The 19,803-nt window shown below is 38.8% G+C and overlaps 1 protein-coding gene across 1 annotated transcript in view; it reads right to left on the reverse strand.

The window, feature by feature from the left end:
• The window catches only part of Slc35f1 (solute carrier family 35, member F1), a 141,470-nt gene that overhangs the window by 6,568 nt on the left and 115,099 nt on the right, over positions 1–19,803 (reverse strand). The window contains exon 6 of the mRNA XM_013032814.1: positions 16,035–16,189. Within this exon, the coding sequence (XP_012888268.1) occupies positions 16,035–16,189 (155 nt within the window). The remainder of the gene's footprint in view (positions 1–16,034; positions 16,190–19,803) is intronic.

The raw sequence follows: 19,803 nt of genomic DNA on the forward strand, positions 1-19,803 counted from the left end.
TGTGTGTGTGTGTGTGTGTGTGTGTGTGTGTGTGTGTGTGTGTGTGTGTGTGTGTGTGTGTGTGTGACTGGAAATACCTAGGGCCTTTTGCGTGCTAAGCAAGCTCTTTACCACTGAGCTACAACCCTAGCTCACACTTTTTTCTGAAAGAAGCCTCACTGAACATTACCTTTGTTGGCTTTTCATGTACCGCAGATCAGGGAAGGGTAATACTTTACAGCCTCCTCTTCTCCCCTACAACCAGGTTCTCTCCTGATGAGCGCAGTAAGGAAATACCAACTATCCCACATCATAGTTCAAGGATGATGCTATTGTCGAAGTTCAAAAGACACATTTTCCTTTGGTGGCTCCATTTGATCTGAGCCTGCTGTTTCCATTTGGAAACACGAGGATGGTAACAAGTTGAAATGCTTCCTGGAACTGCATAAGGAGGCTGCACAGAAATATAATCAAGTATATTTCTATGAGCTCTTAGACATGGCTTTTGATGCTGAAGTATCTTATGTACTTAATGGAAATGTGGCCATGATAAAAATTTCCTGTCTAGTTATTACTCAGTTTCTAAGAAGAACCCAATATAATCGAATCTTCTCATTTTTAACCCTGGCAGAAAACATCTGTGAGGGTGAAGTCTGGGAATCTACACACTCACTGAGTGCTTCAGAAATCAATGCATGGGTAAGGAGACTTACCCATGGTTGTGACAGGTCATTTTCAAGGTTATGCAACACAGACTGGAAACTATAGGTTCAAGAGATGCTGGAGAGAATTTCCATAAAAAGAAATTGACCTTGTAATTATAATAATCAATTATGGCTGGCATAAAAGTAGCCTTTTTAATTCAAAATGTCCTGAATATTCTTTGCAATATAAAGCAAAGAATCACTTGTTTGGCCTACTATGTGATATAAAATGAACATATATTAAACAACAACAATAACAAAAAAAATATGAGTTTACCGGAACATCTAGTAGTGGCTTACAGATTTTTTTAAAAAGAAAACATAAATAAGCCCAATTCTCCTTAAAATGGAGGCAGATTACTAGTGTGAAGATCTTGTGTACTCAAGTAAAGGCCCATCTGTGACAAAATAAAATGCCAATGAAAAGAGTAGCGCATTACTTAGGTGTGCACACTGCTCTAGGGAGGAATAACTCAAAGGGGAGCTCGTGGTCTATTGAGTTCTCACATGATCCTTCGACAAGCCTTGGAAGGGATGTAGCCAGTCTGTGTGTGTCCTGGGGTAGGATGGAGATGATGATTCAACAATGACAATCCATCTCTCAGCAGCTCTGTGCTCCTCAGAGAGCTGTGGATCACGTCTTGAGTCCTGAAGTGCAATTGCTGAGTGCAGAGCCATGAGAGGCTGTGCATTAGCGCTAAGCATAGTGCAAACTGTGGCCTAGTTAGGATCTTGGGACAAAAGATTCTGCCTGGGTCCGATCCTACTGCCTCTGGGTCAGTGCCAATTGCTGTTCAGCCAAGGAAGCTAGACAGAGCTGGCTCCACAGAAACACCAACACAAACAGTGTCATGCTGGACTGCCTAACTTTAGCTCCACACTATAAACTAACAAGAGCATTTATATTAAGTGCATTAAAAATATAAAGAAGTTTGACTTGTGGGGTATGGACATTGGAAATAAATTACTTGCAGAGGGGAAGTCAAGCTTTTCAAATACCTTCCAACTCCCCAATTATTGTCCTACTCCTTATTTCTCCTTTCTTTTTTTGCCTTCCCTCCCTCCCTCCCTCCCTCCCTCCCTCCCTCCCTCCCTCCCTTTCTTCCTTCCTTTCCTTTCCCTCTTTTTTTCTTTCTATCTCTTCCTTTCTTCTAAGTAATTCCATGAAAAATAGTGCATGTGGGCATGACACACGCTCTATCCATACTGTCTCCCAGGACAAGCCTCTACCCTGAGCATAACCCCAGTGTTGTTTAGGAGCCTTCTGTTTGGTTTGCAAAACCAGTTCGTTTTGGCATTATAATCTGCCGAGCCAATCCCATCTAAGGCCAATAAAGGTTCTTTTATATGCAAATATCTTCCCGTGTGGGTGATTTCACACATGAATGGAGCAATAGATAGCTAAAAATGGATTTTTGCCATTGTCTCTTATTTGACAAGCAGATATTTTCACTTGGTTTAATGAATTGGTTAAAATCCCTCATTCATGCGTATTTCTATTTCATATAGTACAGTAAGAAAAAAAGATGATAATAAGCAAGCCAAAAGTAGATCAGAAGGGCTTACTTTGTGGGAGTGTCTCATTATAGGCTGTTACAACCAAGGATACTCAGTGTCTCATTTATGTTCCCTTGTGGTACATTATTCTTACTGTCACTGCATAGTGACAATAAGAAGGGATTGCATGTGTGTAGGGGGCACACGGAGCAGTGGCCTTCACTCCCTTTGGAGTCTTTCAGGACAACGCCTCTATTTCCCTCAGCAAAACAAAAAGCTGCACACTGAGCTGCGGTCATTTTGGATATCAAATGTTAAAACCAGTGAAGGATACTTAGTTTGTACAAGTGATAAAATGAACCACCTGTGTCATTATGGTGGAGTCAGGAGACAGAAATGGAAATGCTGCTCTTCTAGGCAGTCTGGTGATCCACTGGCAAAAGGTGTAGCTCCAAAGGGAAGCATGCTGTCCTCAAAAGATGGAGTAGCGTTTGTCCACCCATTCATTTAGTAAATACTATTGAGTTTCTACAATGTGCCATGTGCTGGGGATGTGGTGATAAAGTGAACAGAACTCTAGTTTACAGTATGTTGTAAGAAACAGATTAACAATAAAGTCTAAGTAACTAATCAATGATATAGTCTTTGGGAATTCTGTCAAGGTAACACGTGACAGGCTAATGTGAAAAAAAATTGAGTAAAAGCTGCTTATCTAGACAAGGGAAGTCTTCTCTGAGACATGGTCGGCCATGGGAGACTGTGGCAAAAGAGCATCCCGGCTGAGATACATCAAGAATAAAGGCCCTGGGCTAGCTTCAATCCTCAGATGTCAGCCTTTGAATAGCTAGGATGACAGGCATGAGCCAACAGTGCCTGGCTTAGCCACACTTTTGACATTTTAAATATTATTCATTGAATTCTTTTCAATTTTTGAGACAGGGTCTATCTATGTGGTACTGGGCTGCCTTGAAATTGGCCATCCTTCTGTTTCAACCTGCATTAGTTTGGGAAAGCAGGTACGTGGCTCAATTTAATCTTAATTAAAAAAACAGAACTGGGTTTGGTAGCCGAATCCTGTGATCTCAGCCCTCAAAAGGCTGAGTTGGGAAAGCCTTGAGTTCAAGGCCAGACTGGGCATTGCAGGGAGACGCTTCCCCTCCCCCCCCAAAGAAATTAAGTCCTCAAAATAAAAAAATTGTATTTAGAAAAAAGAGCAAAAGGCCTGAGACAACCAGAGCCTGGCTAGTTCAAGAGCCCAAGGACAGCTAATATCACTGATGTCTAAGGCTTAATAGTGACTCTCCTTCATAGTTGGATGGAATTTTCATCATACAACTTCTTTTTGTTCATGCTAGTACTAGATCTTACACTTAGAGCCTGGGTGCTGTCCCTTAGCAATTTTGCTCAAGGCTGGCACTCTACCACTGGAGCCACACCTCCATTTCCAGCTTTTTGTGATTAACTGGTGATAAGGGTCTCAGGGACTTTTGTGCCTGGGTTGTCTTTGAATCAAAATTCTCATAACACAGCCTCCTGAGTAGTTAGGATTGCAGGTGTGAGTCACAGGTGCTGGCCACATTATTTAACTTATTAGCTTACGAGGAAATTATTATTCCCACCTTTTCTAAGTAGAGGATATAGTGGTTGTTGGTGCCAGAGAGAACCACAGTGTTGGGAAGTCAGTGGGGTGAGCACATTTCATTCAAAATGCAACGAGAAAGAGGTATCCCAGGGTATTCAGAAAAGGATTTTAAAAATCACTTGGCTGCTGATGAAAGATCAACTGTAGAAAGGAAGAAATAGAAGACCAAGAGACTACCGCAATGGCCTAAGTGAGCAGTGCTGGTTTGGAGTACGATGATAGCAGTGGAAGAAAACCTGGAGGAAGGTAATGACATTTGAGACATGAAGAAGAGAGAAATAAAACCCATTGTCAGTTATGGAAGTCCAACCAATAAGGTATAGGAATCCTTGTTATGCTATTTTATATATAATCTCTTTCATCAGCAGTGATTTTAGTCTCTATAGTACGAGTATCAGCTATGTGTTGTTCTAGGTTAGGTTCCTACAGTTATTTATTCCATAAAATTCTCCTATTCCATACATTGTAGGCCAAGAAGTGTTTTAAGCAAAGAATGGCATTCAGGGCAGAACAACAAATAATATTACTAAATTACATAGGAAAACCTTACTTAGAAATCAAAGCTACAGTCAATCTCTTCCAAAATATGTTCATATTATCTCATTCCATTTTTAAAACAATCAGTCCATCAGAGATCCAACTTAAATTGCCCCACTCTTCTCCTGGCTTGGTTAAATGTACTATGAAGTAAGTGAGAGAAAGAGAGAGAGAGTGTGTGTGTGTATGGCCCTGGGGCTTGAACTCAGGGCCTAGAAACTGTCCCTGAGCTTTTTTTTCTCAAGGTTAGCACTCTACCACTTTAGCCATAGCTTCATTTCCAGTTTTTTGGTAGTTAATTGGAAATAAGAGTCTCCTGGATTTTCTTGCCTGGGGCTATCCTTGAACTGTGATCCTCAGATCTCAGACTCCTGAGAAGTTAGGGTTATAGGCATGAGCCACCATGCCTGGCCAGTAATTATTTTTGCTTCTTCCATTTTATATACCTATGTTCCTAAGGGCAATCCTTGTTTCTTCTTCATGGAGGAAAAACCCAACTCTCTTTCAACATGTAATGGTACAACCTTAATGGATTATTGAACTTGGAAGCTATTCTTTCTCAATTCATAGAAATTAGAAATCATCAGAAATCATCAAGAAAAATGATCACAGCTGAGTGAGAGGGGAAATCCTTGACAAAATGAAGGATGAGCTTCCTCTAACCGTATTGGAATTCATATTTCCTTCCTTTTATGTACCTGATGGTAGCAGGAAACAGAAAAATGAAATTAATGGATGAGTAATTTATCTGTAAAGAATATTATCATGTGGCAGCTGTCAAAGAAGAAATCATGTTATGATTTTAATAGATCTTTTTTTTTTCTAAATTAGCAGTTTGGTTCTTGATAAATAGCTGACAGGTTCTAAATAGCCCTTCAACATTCACTTTAAAAATTCAAAATATCATGAAAAGTACCAGCACTGGGCCCAGAATTGTTGGCTATTCCAACAAAATCTTATAAAGCCATTATTATTAAATTCCATAGTATTATAGGACACTTACAATCCCTGAAATACTATAAAAATGTGAGACACTCAGTAACTCTGCTTGTCTTCTCCCCTTTTAAATTCACCTTTGTACTTATCTGTGTCTTACAATTTAAAAAGTGAACTTTGGTTCTGCTACTATTTTACAAGCACATTTTCCCCTCAAAATCTGGATGTTGCCCCTAAGTTTGTCATCCATGAATACGTACATCAACTATCTGTTTCTCTGTATGTTTTCGAGGAAGAAGGGAGTGGAGTGGCAAGGTATCACCAAGTTAAAAACAGCCTTGTAATTTGGAAAAGGTCTTCCTTACCATCGAATTTGCCTGTGCGTCTAATGGTTTCTTTTCTCTGGAAAAGTCCATTTGAGAATGTGATTATCATCACTGCCTGATATTGCACTCTATGAGTTTAGGATGCCCTCTATAACTCCTTTGCTTCCCAAATAGCTTATTGTTCAGTGTAAGATATGGTTTTAATATGCCTCTCCTCTCACATGTTAGTTCAGAGTTACTGGTTTTCATTGGTTCTTACTCATATCCCTTACATAAAACAAACCATTAGACTAAAACCATCTCACTGCTAGTGTGCAGGCCACTGAAATCCTTACAAGGAAACTGATAGATACAGCCCAAGCACAGAGAAGGTACTGTTCATTCCAAAATAAAGTAGCAATAATTACAATTAGCTCTGAAATTATATGTACACATTTAAAGCACAAAACCCTTTGTAACATTGTGGTTTTGGCTTTCATCTTTTAGCAGTTTTATGTTATTTCTTTGACAGTACTGAGTTTGACCTTAGGACCTCATTCTCGCAGGAGCCCTACTATTTGAGCCAGATCTCTAGCCCTTTTTGCTTTTAGTTATTTTTCAGACAGAGTTTGGGTTTTGTCCAGGAATGGCCTCTGATTACAATCCTTCTACCCCAACGGGGATCACAGCTGTGCACCACCACAACTGTTTCCCACAAAACAGATTTTTTGGTGGTACTGGTGTTTGGATTCAGGGCTTAGCACTTTCTAGGCAAGCGCTCTACCACTTGAGTCATTCCTCCAGCCCTATCTTTTAGCAACTTTATTAATGACACACTTTGCATTGTGTTTTACTGTCCAGGATTATGTCTTAGTGCTGAAGACTAAGGAAAAGATCCAAGGACTATAGCTAGAGTCTTGGGCTTTTAGAGCTAAAGTTCCTTAACTTTTTCCTAGTTAAGGAGTCAGTAAACTATCAAATCTGGCAACTGCCTGGTTGCCAGTGCCTATGGCACTGCTGATTCATTGTAAAAATATTTTAGAGACCGAAAAGCCTAAAACATTTATAATCTAATCTTTAGAGGAAAGCTTTGCTGACCCCTGGTTTATATAGACATATATGGGTATATATACACAAACACAGAATATGATAATGACTCATTTAACAATTTTACTGAGGGATGATTTATGAACAATAAATTTGAATATTAGGTTTGATTTTTTTTAAAATAAATATCCCTTTCACAAGTCCAGACACTGCCTACAGTTACTGGAGCATCAAACTGGATTTTCTAACATCCACTTTCCCTTAAAGGTTCCATATACAATCCATCATCGCAGTTAGAAAAGGAAGTTTGCCATTGTAAGATCTAAATTTTTTGCTTTCCTGCTGGTTTCATCAACTTGAGACATAAAGAAATACACTGGTGAAATGTTTTGCAGGTATGTTCAGTCTAGAAAACTGCAATGTTCCTTATGAAAACGACCTTTGATTTGGTAATTGCTGGACATCTACTATGTCAAGCTCTGTGCCAGGCCCCAGGGATATAGCAGACAAGGAGCCATCTAAGGACCTATCTGCTCAGAGCTTCGGACTCACTTCTACAGAATGTTCTCTCACCAGAATAGGAGTGGTGAGAATACAAAGGAAGAAGCAATAAAATTCTTAACTACTGAGATTCCCTAGAGAAATTCTTGCTTATACAAACGCCCAATTCTTCAAACATCCAGAAGGAATGAAACAGGGCACGAAGCTGGTAACAAAATTTACATTTATTCCCTAATGATAAAATTTAGTCACTCAAAAGATTGGTTAAGGCTTGGGTAATGTGCTCGGTTCTAAGAGCAAAAGTATAAAATTTAAAAGTCCTGAAATTCAGAGAAAAAGAAATTGCAAACTTTGAATATAGGAATGTTAATCTTTGGAGGCTAAACCAAACATGTTGTTAAGGAAGCAATCACAGATTCTCTATAGTGAGTGTGAATATATAGCTTCCCCTTCTTCAAGACAAGAAGGTATGTCTTGCTTTTCCATTACAGGAAAAATATTCCCTCTAAGTGGGTCACTTTTACTGTATTCAGCTTGTATATCTATACATATAACCCTGAGTCCTGATCCTACCAGGAGTGATGAAATCTATCCAATGAATCAGCAAATCAAAATAAGGAATTCAGAAGACAGGAGTCTTCTGCATTTCAGTGGCTGAGAATAGTAAATGTAGTATAAAAAGTGGCTTAAAATAATTGACAATATAGAAATAATACAATGAGGGTCAGGAAATGAAGGAAGGACAATATTAATCATCAACAGAAGATGGTAGATCAAAACTCTTAAAAATTTAAATATAGTGTTGGAACAAAACCTCCTTTTCTGGAGATCCCTAGAGATACCTAATGAAGTGGCATTACTTGTAATGTTTGAGCCAATCTTTGCTCTTTATCTTTGCATAAAGATACTCAAATTTCTTTGAGCTTGGCTCACTAATATTCTATTCCATGGGAGATGAATCCAGACAGGTCTGCTAACAAAATGAGGTGTCTGACCATGCAGGCAGGAACCAGACCATGTACTTTGGTGATAAACACAACTCCTGCATTCTCCTGGGAAATGCCTAGGTATATTCAATACAACCGCAGGCTTCTTCATTAGAAACTTCTGTAGTACCTCCAGCCTCATTTCCCCCCTATACCTTGTCTTGGTGTTGTGAATTCAAGACAGATCTTTTGCTATGTGGAATTTATGAGTCGATTTGGGTGAAAGGAACCTGGACTTGTGTAATTCGGAGTTGAATTGTAATTCTACTTCACAATTTACCCCCAACTTCTTTTAGTGTGGTAGAGAGTGGCTATTTGTTCATTAAACCTATTTCCTTTTCTTCTTGAACAAATGACTACATTTCCCAGTCTCCCTTGCAATTAGCTATAGCCATGTGACTAAATTTTGGCCAATAAAATGAGGAGAAGGTTAGAGACAGTTTGTGATAGACATTGCCATAATCGTCTCCATATTATCTCAGTCTTGCTGAGGGTTCCAACAGCCTAGCAGCCCACGTGTTGGCAAACTTTTTATTAAAGAACTAGATATTAAGTATTTTAGGCTACTTAATGTAGCTATAGTAGCAGAAAAAGCAGCCACCATGGATAATGTGTGAAGAGACGGGTGTAACTGTGTTTCAGCAGAACTCTTAACACAAATTCTGGTTTGGCTTAGCAGTCATTTTTTTCTTCCTTGACCGATAGGATGATAGAGCCATAGCTGGAAGGGACTTGGTTCCCGGAATGGCAATGGAAGCAGCCTTGTCCCAATATAGGATGCCCTAGCCCACCCCAACTCACTCAACACCACCACACCTCAGAACTGTCCGCACTGAGTTACTGCATAAGGAAAAGGCAGGTTCAAGCATTCATTGCTCTTCCATATTAGTATTTTATGGGAAACCCCTTTGGGCTTCAGTGATGCCACTTTCCCCAATTCTCTGCTCATTAGAGACACTTTTGCAAGCGTTGCAGACAGCTATTGAAAGCTAAGTATTAATTTTAAGATTTCCATTGACAATTACATTTGGGCACTTGGAGTTTAAAATTCACAGACTTTTAAGATGACAGTCTTACAAAAAGAAAATATAGCAGCAGGCTGCTTATTAGGATGTTTTTATAAATATGCTGAGGGGTATTACTTTAATGCTTATCAGCTGTCACAGGTTTGGGCTGCCTGCCCTGGCTTTTCAAGTGTAGTTACATTACTGAAATTGCTCACTGCACAGAGGATCAACAGGGTAGCTTGGCTCAAGATGTTGATCGAGGCCTTAATGAAAGATTCCACTCTTAGTGAAAGCTTTTCATCCCTGAGAGCTCTTTGGCATGGGCACTCAGATGTTAAAGATATTTCACATGGCTGGTCTGGTCAAGGTTCAGGGGCTTAGAATCTCATCTTTTGCATTCATCTGCCTGGTGATTTATTTTTATTTATTTTTTAGTGTCATCTTTATACATGAAAAAGGTAACTTGCCCAAAATAGTGGCCAGCACCTAGGAGACATAGAACAAATAAATATTTGCTGGATGATGGTCAACAAATGAAATTTAATGTGTAGTCATCTATTATCACAATGATTCCTTGTCCAGAGTTATTAAACTTTGCCTGCCAAATCACTTACAATAACAAGACAGAAAGAGGAAGTGGCGTGTGTGGGGTGTAATGTTGGTGGCAGATGGGGAGGGTCAGGTGGGCCACGAAGCTCTCATCTGGTCTGGAGGACATATCCTGGAGTGTTAGCATAGGAGGTCGATGTTAAGACTTTTCTGATTGTTTTATAACTCACAGCAATGATTAAAAAATAAAAACTGTCGAGCAGAAGGATGAACTAAAACATGCAGAGGGATGAGGTAACAATGCTTATAAAACAAATGTACTCATTACCTTACTTATGTAATTGTCATCCCCCTGTTCATCACCTTTTCAATAAAAATCAAATTAAAATAAAACATGCAGTGTTTTCTAATGAAAACACACAGATGGAATCCATAAAATCCACACTAATTACATTATCCAGGAGAGCTAGAGTAGCTTTTTTTTGAACATTGTTTTGGTTTATTTTTGGTGTGTATGTGAGTAGTACTGGGGTTTGAATCCAAGGCCTTTTAGTGTTCTACAACTTGACCCACACTATCAGCCTTTTGAGCTTTAGTTATTTTAGTTATTTTTAGAAGCTCTTGTACTTTTGCTTGGGACTGGCATTAGACAGCAACCATTCTATTTACTTCCCACATAACTGGAATTATAGGCTCATGTAATCGTGCTTGGTCTGTTTTCTGAGTTTGAGTCTTTCTAACTTTTTCCCTTGGCTGATCTTGAACTGTGATTCTCCCATCTACTCTTCCCAAGTTGCTGGGATTACAGGCTTAAGCCACTGCACTTTGGCCTTGGGAAAAATAATTAAGTTCTCTATCTGTTTTGCTAGTAAAAATTTGGACAGTAAACACATTATCATGACATAAGAATAAAAGTTTTATGAAACTTTTTTTCCTTCGAGACTGCTCTTCAAATACAGTCACCTGGCTTCAGGCTGTTTAGCTTGGAGAATCATAAAAGCTAATGGCCTAGGTAGAGTGTTTGAAAAGAACTAGGAGAAGAGTTGAACAGGGTTCATTTTTCTCTAATTTTCAAGTTTACTTTAGGAAAACTATAAAGATAATATGTTCTCATGAAATTCCTTTCAACTTTCACTATTACAAAATCCTGTGGCAATATTAAGCTTTGGAAGGGTAATGGCAGATGTGCAAAGTAGAAAATGTCATTCACACAGGAATATCCTGAACTTCACTGATGACTGCTATTTTGTTGAAGAATGTTTAGTACATGATGACATATCTTGAAAGAACTGATTGGTGTTTTCTTTTAGTAACTTAAATGTTTTGTATTTTTTATTATCCCCTAAAAAATTCTATGGCAAGAAATGGGAGAATCAAAGAACTCAGTTTAAAAGGACTGATACAGTACTTTCTACAATTTTTATGTGCCAGACCACAGATTTAGCCTTCTATATTAGGAATAAGTTAGCAAGAACTCATACAAAATTGTGAAGCACTACCTTGAGTTATAAAAATCTTAAAGTGAATAGCCCCCAGTGGATGAGACAGTGATCACTAATCCTGAGTCAGGTTTAATCAAAGAAATGCTTCACTGTTGGTATTTGATAAACAGTATCATTATCTAATTTCAATAAGGTATATCTGCATAAGGTAAATCTCATAATTTTGAAGTTTGGAGAGCATATATAACTGGTCTTAGACATTTAAGGGTAATTACAAACTACACCTTAACTCTGGGCTCCCCTGACTGAAGTTTATATTCCTCTTACCACCCTACTGTTCAATTCATACTCTATTCGTTAGACAATAAGGAGCCTCTCTATCCCTGCATATTCTCCCTATATGACCTAGTGCTTACTTTGTCATAATCACACATTAGCATGAAGCCAGAATTCCTTTGAAATAGGCAGGTAAATCCGACAAAATGTGCACAGTATGTCTACAGGTGGAGCATGTGTCTCCATTGTCCAGACTGGGCTTCTGAACACAGCATCCTCGTGTTTGAGCAGACCCAACTCAAAGCCAATGCACTATTAGATAGTTCCCGTGTAGTAGGTAGAATAATGGTTACAACCTCCACCCCTGCCAGAAGATGTTGACCTTTGAACCCCTTCAGCTTCTGGTTGCATGTATATGGTAAGAAGGACTTGGGCAGCTGACATTAAATTAAGGATTTTGAGATGAGGAGATTAACCCTTGGTTATCTGGGTGAGCTTCATGTCACCACCAGATCTACAAGAGTGAAGCAGGAATAGCAAAAGTCAGATTTTATCCTTCCATACTATTGGCTTTGAAGATGGAGGATGGAGCCACAGGCCAAGGAAAGCAGGAAGCCTTTAGAAGGTGGAAGGGGTAAAAGGAAATGAATTCTTTCTCAGACCTTTCGGAAGCAGCATACAGCATAGCACTGCCAAAAAACTTGACTTTTTTTAGTTCAGTGACACTTCTGACTTTCAGGACAGTAGAACTATAAATTCATGATAAAGAACTACATTTTTACAGCAAGAAGAAGCTAATATCATTTCCAAAAAGTGACATGGGTTGAAAAGAAATGTACTCATTACCTGGCTTATGTAACTATAACCTCTCTCTAAATCACCTTTACAAAAACAATTAAAAATATTTATTTAAAGTGTCCTATTCATCGAATACACAGAGTCTGTACCAGATCAGGGCTGTGACCTTGTGAAACCAGGAAATCAGTGGGTTGCAAAGCATCTCTGTCAATCTTTTCCTGAGTCTCTTTTAGGAGTCTCTGGGGCCCAGGAAAGCTCTTTTCCTGTTCTTTTCATGAACTGCTATAGATTTACTGTTCTGGATTCAATAATGTTGCCAGGTAATAAAGAACAGGAATATATTATAACCACGGTTTCAAAAGTCATAAAAATTAGAGACGGCAAGAACAGTGCACAATTCGGATATTCTAATTTAGAATCAGGACACTTGCTTCCCAGGATGAGGGGCTTTCTACCCAGTCAGCACTAAGACAGAAAGGCTGCTTGCTGTGGATTGTTGGAGGGAGCAGGAATGGATTTTTTTTCCAGGAGTGTTAAAGTGAGGAAGAACAAATAATCAATGCTGGGCCGAAGAGGCTTGTTAGTTATTTAGTTTGCCTGGGTAAGCAACATCTGTGGAAAAAGTAGCCCTCACCTCTCAACTTAAAGATATTTATAGCCGGATCAGAGGGTGGTATAAAGACATGATAATTAAGTGAAAGAATAGACTATAACTGCAGGCTGTAGTGAAATCAAATGAGGTCTCTGAGGTCACTGATTTGATCCCAGCACGGATGCCTGAGGCATCTTCACATTATATTTCCATCTTCACCCCTGGGTCCTAGTGCCACTGGCTTGCAGACACATACAGTCATTGGAAACTGGGGCTTAACCCTGCAAAGCTTTGAGGCACTGGATAGTAAGTATGGGACCCACCATCAGTGTTTGGTGACTTCAGGCGATTCCCACATGCAGCCTTTGTGAATGATCTTTTTCTAGAGTTAAGGATGATTCAAATGAATTGAATCATCTTTTTTTTTTTTTTTTATGGTTGTGACTTTTATCCGCTTAGACAATCCAAAGCATCCTTGCCAATGTGGGTCCCTGTTTATAGACATTTATATGGTACCTCTTTATGGACATTTATCTACCAATAGATAAACTTGGCTTCATCAAAATTAAAATCTTTTGTGATTCAATGGACATTAACAAGGAAGCAAGGCAACCAGAGAGAGGGAACAATATTTACAAGTCACACATCAAGAGTGATAGATCCATAATATGTAAAGAGTTATTAGAACTCAATAGTAAATAATTCAGTTAAAAATGTGAAAGGGACTGCAACATTTTTTTCCCAAGGAAGATATATAAAAGTATAAACAACTTCTAATATCTCTCTCACAAAGCTATCTAAAAATCAGTGTTCTGAGCTATCCATTTGGCTGCTTTGTTGGCATGCCTGGAGCCTGCCTTCCTCCAGCTCTGGCCCTCCATCTGTGGATCCCATGGCCCATTTCAGGGACAGGCAAACGAGAAAACTGAGGAAAACCCCTGCATTTTTCCAAACAGTGACTATTTGACTGAAAAGTTAAGAACTGGCTGTGTGAGTATCTTAGAAGTTGTATAAGGCAACGGGTACTTTTTAAAGTTTTCTCTTTTGGATTTAAAGTAAGTGTTTTGCTTATTTCTTTGCTTATGTAAAGCACTCTTATTCACAAAGCAATTAGGAAACAATACAGAGGATATTTATTCAAGAGCTAAGCCATGTAGTGCCAATGTAAATACATCAGCAGTGACAGGAAAGGAGAACAGAATGTTCTGTTGACTCCTAACTTTGGTTGCTATATTAAGTACACACAAGGGATTCTAAACTGATTTTAAATAAGATTCTTGTTATTTTTTGGAAGTTTTTTTGTTTCAAAAGAGAAATATACAACAAATTACATGGGATATTTAAGTAAAAAATATAGTGAAACAAGAGATAAGAGCAAACATTTAGTGTAAGCTAATACCCCCCTGACAATAAAAAGATGACATCATTCAGATACCATCTCTAGAGTTTAATTTGAGACTATTAAAAGTCAATAGTTGCTGGGTGTCGGTGGCTCACGCCTGTAAATCCTAGCTACTCAAGAGGCTGAGAGCTGAGGATCATGGTTCAAAGCCAGCCAGGGCAGGAAAGTCCATGAGACTCTTATCTCCAATAAACCACTAGAAAACCAGAAGTGGCACTGTGGCTCAAGTGGTAGAGCGCTTGCCTTGAGCTGAAGAGAGCAGGAACAGTACCCAAGCCCAGAGTTCAAGCCCCATGACCGACAAAAAACAGACAAACAAACAAACAAACAAAAAACACCACCACCACCAAAAAACCTCAATAGTTCTCAGTACTTAGCAACATGTGGGCACATTTTGATTGACAGGATGCTACTGATATCTGATGTGATGAGTTAACAGTTAATGCTAAGCATCCTATAACACATGGTTCAAAATGGTAGTAATAGTACAATGGTAGAGAAATTCTGGGTTAAACAGAGCATAACTATTCCATAGAATACTATACAACCATTAGTGATCAGTGATTCTCAACTTTGACTTCATATTACAATACAAAATGAGTCATATGCCTAGCTTTTCAAAGGTCCCACTCGTAATTAATCAGGATCAGACTCTCTGGGACAGTATGTAGACATAACTATGTTTCATGTTCTTTCTAGGTGACTGTGATGTATGGCTAGACAGGAGAAGCACTAACTAGAATTAATATTATACAGAGATATTAAATGACAAGGAAAACATATATATTAAGTTAAAATACAATGTAACAAAACTATACACAATGTTATTAAGTTTTTATTAAAAGTTATGAACACTGGATGCTGGTGGATTATGCTTGTAATGCTGTAATCCTAGCTAATCAGGAGGCTGAGATCTGAGAATTGTGCCCAGGCAGGAAAGTCCATGAGTGTTAGCCTTGAGCTCAGAGACAGTGCCAGGCCCTAAGTTCAAGCCTCATGACTGACCAAAAAAAAAGTTATGAACTATATAATGTATGTGTCCTTAAAAATATAGATACATAAAATGGTGCCAATGTGCAAGAGTATTTGTCTATATTTTATGACATTCTCATGGTGACTTTGTGTTTCTTTGTAATAAGTCTCATGTGGCTGTTTCTTCTAAGACTAAACATACTAGGACTATATTACCCAGCAATCCTTGTGGTGGTCAAATGTTTCAGATGTTGACTGTATCAATATATCCTAACATTGGACAAGGTTTTGCAAGACACTGCCAATAAGAGCTACTAGATAAAGTGTAAACAGGACCTATCTATATTATTTCTTAAGAATGCATGAAAATTTACAATTACTTTAAAATTTAAATTTTTTTACTCGGATAGGTTTTTTTTAATGTTTTGATTTTCCTGAATCTTTAACTTAAAAGATTAGTCAATCAGATTCCTCTATAATGTGATTATAATCATGTTATATATCATATGATTATAATCAGATTATAATCAGATAAATCAGGTTCTAAAGTTTAATTTTTAAAAAGCCAATAGGAACTAATTGTAGCAACAAACAAAAGCACTTGGCTGTGTTGGAACAAAACCCAAGAAAATTTATCTTTCTAATTGCAACAGAATATGTATGTAGCAAAAACAAAACAAAACACCCAAACCAAACCAAACCCATTCTGCCTTATGAAACCAAAATATTGGCAGCACTTCTAACTGCCTATGTATAAGAATTCAGTTTTCAGTTATCAGAGCTTCTGTGGGCAAAATCAGGGCATCCTAACCTTGGGAACATTCCCATTTATTGCTCACAAAGTGACACTGACTCAACTTACCTTGTAGTGGAAGAGAAACAGTCCACAGAACAGGCTGTACAGGTCTGCTGTGAGCAGAGAGAGATTGACGGAGGTGGCGCTGGTTTTCTTTATGACGATGGGCATAAAGCTGTAGAGACCAAACATGCAGGCACTAAAGCCAACGTAGAGCAGTCCTAGGGGGAAAGAGAAAGCAACATCAAGGCCTACTCCAAGCAGATCCAGCCACCACAGGACAAGGACAAAGGGGAATGGACACACCATCTATGATTTACACAAGATAGTTTTACTTTTGCCATATTTATCATAGTTATCATTAACCAATCCACAGCTAAAATAAAATGAATAGTCAACATACCTTTTTCTATGTGTGGAAAATGCACTGCTCAGTATACCCCTGACATTCTGATTCTTCCAGGAAGAAGAGTCTTAGCTAATGGTGATATCCAGAAGCTTCTGAATTCTATTCCCATCTGTACTGTAACTAACTTTTGTTGTCCATGTGTTTAGGAAATTGTACCCATTTTTAATTTGCAAAATAAAGACAAAACTTCTCGGTATTATGTATGGTTCACAACAACGAACAATTACATAGTTTTGAAATGGATGAGATTATATGTCCAGAGAGATCTGGAGTTAGAAGACTGCAAGAGAGGCTGGCGCTGGTGGTTCAGTCCTGTAATCCTAGCTAATCAGGAGGCTGAGATCTGAAGATTGTAATTTGAAACCAACCAGGACAAAAAAGTCCATGAGATTCTTACCTCCAATTAATCACAGGAAAACCCTGAAGTGGAGCTGTGGCTCAAGTGGTAGAGTGCTAGCCTTGAGCAAAAGGAGCACTGGGACAGTGCCCAGGCTGAGTTTGAGTCCCAAGACCAGGGGAACAAAAAAGATTGCAGAGGATGGTGGTGTCTTTGGCAGATCATCCCTCTAAACCCAGAAAGTCTTGTCAATTTTTTCAAAAGTTTGGGATTCTGTTCAGTTGTGCCCCCCAAATAGGGAGCCTTACCCTCACCTCAGCTTTTCTATGGATTCTCATAGGTTGTGAGATACTTTGAAAATATATCCTCAAACCCTCCTCTCTTCCTCTCTCTCAAAACCTACACAGTAGTTAATACTCATGCAGTTTTCATAGTCCCAAGCAGGAGTTCACTGCTCATTCTAGGTTCTATCTTTACAGATGATGATACAATGCAAATTCAGAAAAGAAATGCTTCATTTCTTTACCTAGAAAGATGATAAGGCATACTTCAGATAATTATTTTTTGGGGATTACAGTGCAATAAAAGCAACCTTTCCAAAGGACTCTTCGATTCAATGTGCCTAGTGTGGGCTGTGGATGATTGATCTGAATCCTGCGAATGTGAGAGGAATTTGGCAGGGGCTGGGTATTCAGCCTCTGTATAAAAATGAGCGATTTTTCCAGAAAAAAATTCGGCATGTCCCCATGCAAAGTATTTAAGGGCACAGTTCCTTGTTCTATATAAGTTTTGGTTCCAAGTTTAAGAAAAGACACATCAGACATCTGTAAAAATTCTTTTGATCATTAAATGAACAAACAGTACAATAGCCCCCTCTAGCGTGGCGGACCTGCCCTCCATGCTAAGAGGAGCGGGATTCCCCCATTTCCTATTTCAGTCAAGTAGAGACCTTGTGTGTATGTTTTGTCACTACTATCAGGTGATTCTGATTCTCCATCAGAAGTTGTAATTTCCTAAAAGTAGTCAACTTCCCCTGAAGTTGAATTTCATCCTACTTATAATTCATTTTCCTTTTAATCAAGTTACTAAAAATGCCATGAATACTAGATGATGTATGACTATTACATGAAAGATATAAAAATTAATTCAATGTTCCTTAAAGAAATCTGTGGTTAATAGATTAGGAACAAGATTCGTATTTAAATTAATTCACTAAAATGATCAAATTTGGATATAATCAGGACAGCTTGCTCTCCCTCCCCTCCTACCTTCCTTCTGTCTTCTTTTTTAAAAGCCTCATTGATTTGGATCATACCATGACTGGGTTAGAAACTTCCAGAATCCTACCTCTCCACCATATTCATGTTATTTGGCATACCACACATGGCTCTGATGTTTTATATTTACTCCCTTATTCATCCATTATTCTGAGTTCTACCATGCACTTGGCCCTGCGCCATGCACTAGGAATACAATGAAATGCAGAGGAGATGACGAACTTTGAGTTGCTGTTGGTACTATGCAAGAAGAACAGGGTTCTTACAGAGAGTGTCAGGAGGCTTGCTTGCTTTAGTAAAATGGACACTTATGGCTGCTTTGTGGAGACTGTATTTACCTTGAATAGGAAGGACTAACAGGATATTGGAGGAGGTAGGGAATGAGTATTTTAGGCAAAAGATAAGCATATGAAAAATTTCTGAGAATGATGTGACACATTCTAGGACCTTCAAGGCTCAGAATGATCAAAGGGTCACTAGCCAGAAGTAAAGTAGAAAAATCAGGAAGGAGGTAGGTTATAGTCAGCCCTTGTGCTCTGGAAGAAATTTGTATCATATCTAGTCACAATAGGAAGCTGTTGAGTAGTTTGTAGCAAATGTCTGACAAAATCAAATCTCCTTTAATTTTTTTTTATTTCTTGAGATCCTATGGTCTTGTTATATAGCCCAGACAATTCATTCCTCCTGCCTCAGTCTCCTCGTCCCCAATACCTGTGACAGGATAAACATTTGACATTGGCTACTCTGTGAAGGAGGGAGGGAGGAGATGAGTGAGAAGTGAGCGTCCTCATTTGGGCAAGAGGCTAATGGCTCACTGGTGCTTGCTCGGAAGGGCAAGGGAGAAGAAAGGAGGTGGGTCTCTGAAGACTCAGCAAGCCCTGAGGATGGGCTGGAGGTGGGCAGTGAAAGAAAGAGAGGGTATTAAGGTTGCCATGGTTATGGCTAACATGAAAACTGAAGGAAGCACGATGCCATTTATGAAGATAAAGAGCACTTGGTGTTCATAGGGACGTAAATGTTCTGTGTTAGTTTCAAACGCACAAGTGCATGCATGAGAATCTGTCCATTAGGGAGCTGGATATGTCATGGGTGGGCTTAGAGAAGAGGTGTGGCTTTACAAACACACTTGGTGAGGCAAGGAGAAGAGGAAAGCAGGTACACGGCAGACTTATCACACACGTCAGGCGAACTCAGAATACCTGCAGCTTAAACATTCTAAACGTACTTGATAGAACAGTAAACATAACATACAGGGAGAAAGTGAAACACATATACCATAATGGCTGACTGATAGATTATCTACCATTTTGATGTTTTGTAGGTAAAATACAGCCACACGATTAAATGAACAGTCAGAAGGCAGGACCGCCTCACTTTGCTGATTAGCTTTTCTTGGATGGCCACTGGTAGATGATGGATGTTAGTAATGCATCTGAAGACACAACTTGCCCAAGTTGGGTTTCCATGGGTCAAACAATTGAATCTCTTTTTGGCTGGCAACTAAATAATGGCTGCTATAACTATTTATAGATATAGTTATGTATATAACCATTTCTCATTTAAACTGCTTGCTGTCTCACTAAGAATACAATTTGACCACTCGTATCCTGATGCACTGAAGAGATTGAAAATGATACTACCCACTGAAACAGACTGAGCACTTTCTATAAGACATGCACTGTATATACACTCATATCCTCTACAGTACATGGGGGCCGGCATTAAGTATACTGTATGTTATTACTATGATTATCCTTTAAATTATCTGCCTAAACAGATATGGAGATAGGCTTGGAGACAAGAAACACAGTA

The sequence above is a fragment of the Dipodomys ordii genome, unplaced genomic scaffold (assembly GCF_000151885.1).
Source record: "Dipodomys ordii isolate 6190 unplaced genomic scaffold, Dord_2.0 Scaffold157, whole genome shotgun sequence".
Taxonomy (NCBI): Eukaryota; Metazoa; Chordata; class Mammalia; order Rodentia; family Heteromyidae; genus Dipodomys; species Dipodomys ordii.